The 10953-nt window shown below is 41.8% G+C and overlaps 1 protein-coding gene across 2 annotated transcripts; it reads right to left on the reverse strand.

The window, feature by feature from the left end:
- Positions 1-667: 667 nt before the first annotated feature.
- FBXO7 (F-box protein 7) lies at positions 668-10882 on the reverse strand. 2 transcript variants are annotated; one of them, XM_053943487.1, is made up of 10 exons: positions 10645-10882; positions 9049-9343; positions 8051-8111; positions 7884-7897; positions 6413-6554; positions 5866-5949; positions 4686-4778; positions 3545-3721; positions 2853-2890; positions 668-2494 (listed from the first exon to the last, which is right to left on the reverse strand). In XM_053943487.1, the coding sequence occupies exons 1-10, from the start codon at positions 10764-10766 to the stop codon at positions 2090-2092; spliced, it is 1431 nt and encodes a 476-aa protein (XP_053799462.1). In that variant the 5' UTR covers positions 10767-10882; the 3' UTR covers positions 668-2089. The 2 variants fall into 2 exon arrangements, with proteins under 2 accessions (XP_053799462.1, XP_053799461.1); XM_053943486.1 differs by having other exon boundaries at positions 7884-8111; positions 10645-10881.
- Between the last annotated feature and the right edge of the window lie 71 nt (positions 10883-10953).

Here is a 10953-nt window from a genome sequence, read left to right on the forward strand (position 1 = left end):
GTTCACAACACCTTTACTACAGTGTGAGGGACAACAAAAAAAGGGAGTATCTTCAGGTCACTTAGTGGTGTATGTGTAAAAGGGCTGAGTTCATTACTTCAAAAACAAACATTTCAATTACAAAATCCAGGATAAACTGAACCTCTGGCATCAGCATGACTTCATGGTTGTCTTCACAAAAAAGAGGGCCCAATTCCAGAGCAGCACATGGCTTGCCAGCAGGGCAAACCATGTGACTGTCATCAAGGCATTGGCAATGTGAGCACCACTGGCACCACAAAATAAACTTCTCACACGCATTATGTGATCACTGTTCCCAGAAATAGCTTGGAAAAAAAGGAAAAAGGTAAGTTACGAATTACTTTATCAGTTAAAGCTCTGTAACCTTATCTGAATATTATTTATGCTTTGCTGAAGCACTCATCACAAGGACGAAATGGTGCAAGACCAACACAGTGTAGATTTACCTTTTTCCTTTTTATAGTCAGTGAAATACTAAGAATTGCTACAAACTATAAGAGATCTGACTATACACTTCACTGCTGAAAATGCTTTTGGAACAAGGCAATTCAACCACTGAAGGCAAATGTTAAAAATTAAGGCTAATCTTGTTAGTGAAAGAAAACTATCTCTGTGAAGAAGAAAAGGAAGAAAGAAGCAATACAACTTTTGACAGCAAAATAAAGTATTATATTTTACTTCCACTGGCAAAACTCCCTGACCTTACTAAAGTCAGATGATTTTATACAAAACAAGAAGATGAACCACTGAAATTTCACCTGAAAAAGCACATAAGTATTACTAATTAAATAGCTTGTATTTAATAGGAAATGTCATTCCATTTCCACGGCTGGAATTTAAAAAAAGTTTTAGAAAATAATATTTGTCACAAAAGTCATTAGTACCATTCACATTTATAGAAACACTGAGATCAATAATCTTAAAAAAATACATAAGAAATTAAAAATTCTAGCAAAGTTTAGTCATTCCAGTCTTCCTTTAATTGAGCTCCAGCATCAGGTTGCAGGTCTCATCAGGATACTTTAACAGTGGTCTTGTTAGCTGCTCATTAGTTAATAAGACAACACTTGAAAGGTGCTCATAACATGCTACAATACATTTCTTTTTGGCACGATATCATCTGATATTTAAGTAATGGAACTAAATGGAATTTACTGAAGTCAGAACTCATTCTGCTTCTCATGTTGTTGTGATCCCATTCCCACTGTAACCAAGTCAGTCTATTTAATTCTTTAAGTACGTCAGATAGGGAGAACAGATGCATTTTCACACCGCTTTTAGATCAAACACAATAAATGCAGTCACTTACTACAGATCCTTATTTGTAAAGTCAAGGACAAAGTCAAAGGTTTTGCTGCTGATTCTCTGTAAAATCGCTCTGCTTCTGCTTAGACTTCTGAGTTGCACTGTGGCATGACTTTAGTCAATTGTTTGTAAAATGAATTAATTTGTGTTCTGATATTTCCATTGTAAAGAAAATCCCTTCGGTGTATTCTTTGTGCATTAAGTAACAATACAAAAACACTTTTTACCTAATAAAATACTAAAAGAAAAAGGAAACAACACCTTTAAAAATTTCCATGAACACATATCCACCATAACAGTGGCAGTATCCTGTTCTATGTGGTAACTTTTTTGTTAATAAAGATTATTAATTAGCTGGGTAGATTTTAAACAAAACCTTTCATCCTGGCAAGGCAGTAAAACTCTTCAAATAAGACAGACAAGTAGAGGGTTTGTATTTAAAGTGCTCTTTATCTGATGCAGTAAGGATTTGGCTGTTATTCTGGTCTCTAAGTAGCACTTCACAGATGATTAAGGGCAAGGAGGGGGGGCAGCAGAACAAACTGCTCTAAGTTGCAGCTCTTTGAGGAACAGACCTTAAGTGCCAGGTGATACAGCACTACCAGAGCACAAAACAAACCCAGCCTCTGAGGTTGGGACATCACCGTGCACGCATGTGCTTGAAACAATCTGAAGGCAGATGTTAGTGCCTGGGATTTGCAATCTCCTGTAGTTAGAAAGCAAGCTCAGCGACTACAAAACTCCCTGCAGGAAAAAGCAGCTATTAAATGAATGCACGGCGAATGTCCATGGGGCGGCCCCGGCTGGGTCGAGGTGGAAACCTGTCACTGGGACCAACTCGTCCTGGAAGCGTAGGGTTTGCCCCAGGCAGGGAGCCAATTGGGTCAAAATGTGGTCTGAATGGAGGAAACTGACCTGGTGCTTCTCCCTGGCCAGGAATGAGCGAGTTAATTGGGTCTCCAACATATGGAAGTGTTGGTCTCTCATCATATTCTCCCCCAATGATCATTGGGGGATAGATCGGATTTGATGGGAATGGGTTGGGTGGAAAGGGATTAGGATAGAATGGGTTGGGATGAAAGGGAATTGGATGAGGTATAGGAGGAAGAAGCATCATGTGCCTCCATCTCAGGGCTTCTTTCTTCTGTTTTAACTTTTTCTTGTATAGCTGCAGAGAGAAAAAAAAAGTATTTAAAGCTCTCTAAGTGTTCCAGCTTCAGCAACTGTATTCAGTTTTACAGCACTTCTCAAAAAAGTGCTCCTCACCAGTCTGAAAACTCAGAGCAGCAATTCTCCTGCCCACCAAAGACCAGGCACAGCACCCTTGGAAGACCTCTAACCCCCACGGAGCATGCAAGACGTAACTTGTTGATGTTCCTTTCCTTTCCGCTAGTCTGACCAACATGCACGCACAGAACACTCTGTATGCACTTTTAAGCTAAACTTTAACTCAAAGTTACTGCCTCCCAAAGTCTATTCTCAAGCTAAGATTATCTGAGAGAGATTATATAAAAAAAGCTACCTACTTCTTTCCAGTCTGTGTCCCGAGGCCTTGCAATAGGATCTGCAAAGAGAAGCAATGCATTAAGAAAAGCAATAGATCTTGTGCCACAGATATCTGCAGTTTGTCAGAACTCAAAGAATAATCAAGATATGAAAAACACTTTTAGTCAATACATCTTTTTTTAAAGATAATGTAGCTTTAAAAATATAAAGCTCCAGGTTCATTTGATAGATAATCTACTTGCACACCCATTCCATGTAAAGCATCATCTCCAAATGTTATTAAATAGAGAAATCCCAGAAACATCATCTCTGCCTTTGCCTTCTGACAGCACTTCCCTTAATTACCTTTGTTTCTTAACTCTCTTGTGAGAAATTAAGCAGGAATATATCTTCCCTCCATTTCCTAATATCTGCAGTAGTCAATACACCAAGGTAGCAAAGGACACAGATGAAAACAAGGAAAGCCTGCACCACACAATAGGATGAACCAAGTGGAGCACCAGTAATGGCTCAGAAGACTGCCAACCATTTTCCTTGGCAACAACTCTGCATCCACCTGACCAACTGTACTGATCAGTATCACAAACTGCATTTACTCACAGTGTTTCAATATCATTATTGGTTGCCTGAGGAGCCTCTTACCAAAACCTGTCAGAACTAACCCCCCTGTTAACATGAGAATGTAATTAGAAAAAGATGTGCCTAACATTACCTCGGAAATCCCGCAGATACATAAACCTCCAGAGAAGCTGGTCATTGGAAGCTGTGTAGAGATCACGGCAAACAGCAGAGAGAGAGAGGAGGGAACGGACATCCAGAAGTCTGAAAATCCGAAGCTTGAGCTCAAGAGGAAGGACCACTAACCCAAACACATCTGGCAAGTTCAAAGCTAAAGAAAGGAGAAAGAAAGTTCAGAAAAATTACAGTAAACTCGACATCACTTAGGTAGTGTTTCTATCTCTAATGACCCTAAAAGAAAGGAAGAACATTATAATCTTTTCTTTACATCTTCTCCCTTTGATGCCTGAGTTACACCACTTTTCTGAGCAACTACTGCGATGTGACTCTTTGCAAAACAGATGTCTTGCAACTCTAACTACATTTAAGAGGTGCAAAATAGGGCAAATGATACTTTATACTGAGCACTACAAACTACAAAACATTCCACACCAAATGCTTATAGGCCACAGAGCTAAGGAATAAAGAAAAAAAAAAAAAAAAAAAAGACCTGCCCAATTTCATGACCCTGCGAAAACCACAAATATAGAGCACGTGCTTCACATAAAATCTTCATGCACTGAAATCTAGAGGGAATTCCATTGTCTTCAGAATACAAAGCTGAGACCTCTTATGGCACTAAGTATGCAGAGAAAGCCTGGCTTTCTACACAGCCTGCTTCACAAACACCAGCCTGTGTTACTTCCTACCATCCTTTACAAGCCCTCGATGACCAGTTCCTAACAAGATCATTCCTGAGGTCAGACTGCCAAACATGATGCTAAATAAGTTTTTCTGTTTTGAGAAAGAAATAGATCAAAACTGCAGAACTACTGCTACAAAATTATTGTGGTAGGATTTCCTCATCATTATGCATGGAAAACAGCCACTCCATTTCCATCTCTGAAGTGAGACTAGAGCAATCAAAAATTAAAACCAGAATTATAGTAACATTTTCTGAGTTACAAAGATTAATATGATTTCTTTAGCATGTATATTTTACTTTGTGCTTACTGTTTATATGTCTATCACAGAACAGCTGTTTCTAACACTCTTCTTCAAGGCTTTAGATTGATTCCCTTCCTTCCATCCTCAAAACTTAAGTACCATCTCTAATTGTAAATATTTTCTCTCACCTTGTCGGGCAGCAGCCAGGAGAGAGTAAACCAGCTGGTCTTTAAAGAGACGGGACAATTTCTGAAGGTCTTTGTAAACACCTGCAACCTTCTCTATCAAAGAAGAGAGGGGAAAAAGCTTAACTTCAAGAGGTTATAATGCAACAATTATATAAGAATTACAGTTTTCTTATTAACACAACTTTAATATGTTTGTGATCTTGATAGGAGCAGCTCTGCAGCTAGAGTGTAATTTTCCTCCAACAAGTCAGTCACTGAAAAACTAGAAACCAGTTCCATGATTGGGCTAAGCTTTCCCTTCAGCCTTAGAAGGCACAGTTAAGGAAAGACTTGAGTTCTCTGGAAACAAACTGACTCTCACGCTGTCAGAGCTTCCTTTGTCAGACTTCAAAGCTCCTGCCTAACATAGATCTATGTTCTAAGAGCCTGCACTATTCATTTCTCTGACAGACGTATTCTTCCATTCTGGTCTCTGAAGAAAGAGGAGCAAGAAGACTTTAGTGTTATACTGGACACATTTCAGCACTCAGCTAGTTCTTCTACAACCTTTCAATTAGACTTGTACATCGGAGACTACACAGAACATAGGAAATTGAATCAGCCTGGACTGCCAGTAAAGCAACTCATATCCTCCAGAGAATATAAAGATGGTCAGGTCAGTCCTCACAAGGATCCACATGGGTCTGCCCTTCTCTCCTCCCTCAACTTAGTTTTCACTCTAATTTTGGCACTCTGAAGAAACCTATGTGGTCAGCACATTTTCTGACAAAAAGAATTTAACAACTACAGTACCACAACAAGAGTGTAGGTACCATCAGCCTCTGAAGCCCTGAGCTTCCAGGCAGAAAGGGGATATCACCCAGCACTGCTATTCCCAGAGATGCCTAGGACCTCATACATAACAGGCATATGGGCCAAAGGATAAATTGAGGTCTGCAAGGTTCTTTCCTTACATTGTTAATCCAAGAAATACAATTTATTCTAACAACAAAGTGTGAGTAAATGGCTACACTCTGAAATCCTTTTACCATGAAGTTATGACTAACCTAAATGGTAACCACACTTTTATTCTTTTTTGCTATTCTGTACCTATTTGGTGCTCTACTAAAGCATATTCTTACCTACTGTGTCCCTTCTTTACTTTTCAGTTTACTACTATGAGATCATAGCTCAGGCATACCTGGGTCCTGAAAGCAAACAAAGGATGATGGCAATAGCTGGATTCTCTTAACACTTCTAATCTCTTCGTTGATTTTTAATGTTGCTACAAATAAAAGAAAGAAAGACATTTCAAAAATTTAAACACAGAGAGACAACAAAGACCACTTCATTACTGAAGTAATACATAGTCTGGAAGTTGTAAATCTTGCAAAAAAACATTAAAAAAGCCAAAACATTTTAGCTGAAGCAAACCTACTTCCTTCATATCTGGCAATGTGCGGAACCAAAGTTCCTATGAAATGAGACAACATATTTCTACAATATTGCAATGAAAAGGCCAGCTGAAACCCCTAAGGATTAATCTCTTACAACAAGAGAGAAAGAAACAGTTAATACAGAGACTAGAAAAGAGTATTCAGCATCAGGAAGTGGCATCTTCTGCACCTCAGCAACCCAAGTAATAAAGGTACAGTTCAAAACACACAAAAGCACACTTAAGTTTTCTCTTCCTAAACAATGGTGATACTTAGGAATGTGCATCCAGGATGAAGATTTGACTGACTTACCATTAATAGCAATAAGATCTCCCAGAGGCACACAAGTCAAACCAGCAGAACCTTCTCCACAAAGGGGATGTGTGTACTGCAGCTTATAAACACCATTCCCTCTCCATTTCTCTGGCATGGAGACTGCCTTGGCTTCTATCCCCTACAAATGTAAAGAGATAACAAACACACTGTCATACTTTTGCAATGTACCGATGCTGAGAGGTGAGAAAAGGATTAGAAGTTAGGAAATGGGAGAATGATGCTTGCAATTCAACTCTTAGAACGGTCCTAATGACACAGTGACTATGAACTTGTATGATTATACACATTTTCCCCAAAACTAACAGCAAATCTAAGTGAAGTTCAATAATTTTTGTCCTGATAGGAACAGACATTCAGTGAGCATTCACACCCATTTCTTTGAGACACAGACTTCATTCTGTCATCCATTCCAGCATTCTGACAATTCCTGCACATAATTAATTTGCTGCTCAAAAAAAAAAAAAAAAAACTATTGCACCTCTTCTGTGAACTTACAGTATCCGACAGGGCTTTAAGAATGATAGTTTGAAGTTAAATAGAAAACCTGACTCGACTAACAGGTTTGCTTTCAATTTCATTTTGAAACAGCTCAGATGGATTATCAGAGTGGGATACAATATAAGCACAAGTAACTTCTTTCTTTCCTCTTAAATCTGCACAGCATTCATCTTCCCTACCTCCAAGCCCGCTCACAGCCATAAACAAACTTTATTCCCAGTGGCAAATGTATTCTTTACACAGTATTTCAAAATATGCAGAGGAAATGAACTTAGCAGATTTATTAAATTTGTATTGGTCAACCAGAAACCCACATGTGCTTAGTCAGCCTCACTGCAAGAAAAAAGATGAGAATTTAAACACCTGCCTGAGATCAAGTCTTTTTCTCCACGTTCAGCCACGTATTAGTAAACATAAAACGCAAACGTAAAGGGGAAAAGGGAATCCATACATTGTACAGATGTACTGCAATAGGTGCTTGAGTATGATACCTCTACAGATTAGTAAAACCAAAGCCAAACTTGACACTTAGTTGAATATGGAATTAGAGACACTTTTTTGGCAGACCTAGACCTCATTATGTACCACTTGACAAGGTATCACTGAGATGACACCAACAATTAAGGCAGTATTTTGGGGAAGTGCTACAATCTAAGCACATCTTCACATGCTCTATAGTAAAAGGCAGAAGCAGGAGGTTCAGCTGGGTCTCAGTGAGGCTGAGGACCAATAGAAACACAAGGACAGGCCTCTTCTTCCACACCTAGAAGCTGCTCCAGTCTTTAGCCTGAAGACTTTCTCAGGGAATTTTGAGAAGCTGATCCTTCAGCAGCCCCTACAGCCAACTGACATACAGAAAGGCAGAAGCAGATCCACAGATGTAGCTTGTATATTCCACAGCTTCCCCACACTGACCTAGAAACTTCTGTTTGGTGCTGCACCTACCTACCTGAGGTACATAGCCTGTCTCCATCATGAGAAGATGAACCAGAACAATCAAGGCATCAGTGGCACTGGTACACTCAGCAGAAAGGTAGAGCATCTCTAAGGAATGGGGTGTTTCACCATCAGCAGCTTCGCTGCACAGCATGGGTTCGGAGGGATAGGAACCTGTACCTTCTTCCAGGTCAGCATCTTCTGGGACTAATCCAGAAGGAAATTCTAGGCTGGATCCCGCCTTCAGGGGAAAGCAAAACATATATTTGTTCAGAATATTACATCTCTATATACGTCAACAGCTGCTTATTCCAGCCTGATTTCCCATACAAGTTGTATGGATTCATTATACCTCCATTTTCTAGCATTCCAGATGGAGACTGGGATTACATATGTACCTTTGTGGGTTTTAATCTTTATAATGCAAACCCTTCATTAAATGGTCTGTCATTTTGTTGCATATACTAACTGAAGACAAAGTGATTATAATATATTAAACCTTCATGAGAATTTTTGCAAGATACACAGGAATAATTTAATCACTACAGTATCACCATTTATTTGAACTTAGCCAATGTGCATGGCAAGTAACCAAAATGGCAACTTGGGCTGCCACCAAACACAAGAGGCCTAAAGAGCACGGGAGAAAAAAAAAAATCAATCAATGGAGTGCACCTGCTGCCACTTGAGGAGGACTGTGGCTTCATTGTAGCTTCCTTTTTTCTCAATCATGGCATGTTATCAATTAACTGACAAAACTGCACACAGACACATTATTAAAAAAAGAGTAGAAATAAAACTGTAAGCAGATTTATCTAAGGTAAGGGTCAGGAAAGGGGGAAAAGACAGTGCCTGTTGCATCTGCCCCAATCTAAAATGAGTCCCTCCAGAAGACAGCACTGAGGCAGGCAAGAAACATAATCCTTACTTCCTTAAGTCCATGTTCCAGCAAAAACATAATACTCCTGTAAACCTGAAACACTTTGGGCTCTCTTCTGTGCCACAGTAATATACAATGAACAGAGACAAATTTCAATTCAAATAACTGAGCATGTATCAAACAAGTATAAGGAGCCAAATATTCCCAAGAAATTCAGTCCTATACAGTACAGCAACTGACACAACAGGGGACCTTCCTTTTTGCTTTGTGCTGTACAGGAAAATTCTCATGTACTTACCTTCTCATCACTCTCCTGAACTTCCACCTGAACCTTCTCATTGTTAGATTGCTCATTCTGCCCTTTTCTTGGACTGTTGGCCTGACTGTTGTTGGGGGTCAAGGTGGACGGCTCATGACCATTCTGAAGTGGGGCAGGAGTAGCAGGAGGAGGAGGTAGGCTGGGTTGTCCATCTGGCTCTTCTAGTAATAAGCATATCAAATCACCAGAAACAATCCCATATGAAGCTAAGGTCTTCTGATCCTCTGTGAGAGCATCTTTTCTGTTCAACGTTATTGAAAATGTGGTATCAGAACTGCAAAATAATTTTAAAAAACAGTAAGGAAACATGGTTGGCTGCACCTGGATAGCCACACACTGGACATGGCAATTGGTGCTATGGTTTAGTTGGCCTTATGATGGTTGGTCAAAGATGGGACTTGATGATCTTGTCCAATCTTAATGATTCTATAATTCTACAATTAGAAATGCATACTGGATATTACAATAGTAATGTGCCACAGGGCTTAGTCCATTATTAATTACCCATATCTTATAGTGAGAGGAAAAAAATTATATGAAATTATTTCCCCCATGTTTCTTGCCAAGTACATTTTAAGTTGCTGCAGCTGCTTGGTAAATAAAACTTTATTTACAGAAATTGCTCATAAAACAGTTATGAAAGAAAGCAAACAAGTGCCCTTCAAAATAAAAGATATCACAGTTAGGAAAACAAGATCTAAATAAACTACTGCCTCGGATTATTAAAAAATAAATAGTGTTGAAGACTCAACCAACTTGCTTTCTCATCAAGCTGAACATTAATTTCAGTGATCAGCAGGTGTGCTATAGAATGCTGGCTGCTAATGAGGGTAACAAGATGCTTCAGGGAAGAAAAAAAAAAAAAAAAATGAAACTGGTTAGCAGGGAAGCAGCTACAAAATACACCCACTGCAGCATGACAAGCAGTAACTTCAGATTCCTCCTGCCCACACTGCTGTGTGAATCACCAGTGAAACACCAGCACGTCGGACATAATTAAAGGTTTCTGACACAAACCCTTCAGCCAGCATCAGGAAACGCTCCCCTTTTACAGGCGATTCATTTTTCTACGGAGGATGCCATGAGTTCCTCACAGATAAAGTGTTTCTGAAACTTTATAATAGAGATTCTCCCGGAAGCCTGAGAGAAGTGTAAAACTGAGACCCTACAGCGTTTTGTAACTTCAGCGCCGCGCAGAAATCTCAGTCAGCTCTGACCGCGCTGCAACCCGCACTTCGCAACCGAGCACTCCCGAAGTTTTGCTTGCCCGGTCCGCAGTGCCCGGCCGGGAAGCAGCCCGCGTCCCAGGCCCTGCAGGAGCGCGGGCAGCCGGGGCCGTGCGCCGGGTAAAGCGGCCGGGCCGGGCGCTGTCAATCCCCGGGACGCGCCCCGGGCCCGGGCGGTGCCGCCGCGGCAGCGCCGCACCCGCCCCGCAGGGGGCAGCACCGCGCCCCGGGGCCGGGGGCAGATCCCTCCCCCCGCACCGCGTGGTACGGCCCCGCCGGCCCGGGCCGCGCACGGGCGGCATCGCCTCCCCCCCCGGCACCCCTCGCGATGGTTCGCTCCGCTCGCTACCTGTACCCCCAGGCCGGCAGCAGGGCCGCGCGCAGCTGCGCGCGCAGCTCCCCCAGCGTTGGCTCCGCCCCCTGCACCTCCAGGGCCGCCGTTCGCTTCTGTAGCCGAACGCGGAGCTTCATGGCGGCGGCAGCGGGACAAGGTGGGGGGCGGTCTCCGCGCCCACCTCACGCCCCGAGCGGGCCCCGCCGGGCAGCGGCGGCGGGGAAGGTGGCGACAGAGCGCGGGCGCAAGGGCTGCTGGGCCCGGCCGTTGTTTTGGTTCTCGCGGAACCGCCTCAGCCCGGCCCCGGCCCCGCCTCCGGGGCTC

This window comes from Vidua chalybeata, chromosome 5, assembly GCF_026979565.1.
Source record: "Vidua chalybeata isolate OUT-0048 chromosome 5, bVidCha1 merged haplotype, whole genome shotgun sequence".
Lineage (NCBI taxonomy): Eukaryota > Metazoa > Chordata > Aves > Passeriformes > Viduidae > Vidua > Vidua chalybeata.

Excerpts from the sequence above, each read along its gene's own strand:
- FBXO7 (XM_053943486.1), bottom strand. The coding sequence starts at position 10,766 with ATGAAGCTCCGCGTTCGGCTACAGAAGCGAACGGCGGCCCTGGAGGTG. Across the intron at positions 4,779-5,865 it reads TGTTTGCTTTCAGGACCCAG|AGAAGGTTGCAGGTGTTTAC; the intron begins GTATGCCTGAGC and ends CTTCTTTGATAG. Across the intron at positions 3,722-4,685 it reads CCTGGCTGCTGCCCGACAAG|CTTTGAACTTGCCAGATGTG; the intron begins GTGAGAGAAAAT and ends TCCTTTCTTTAG.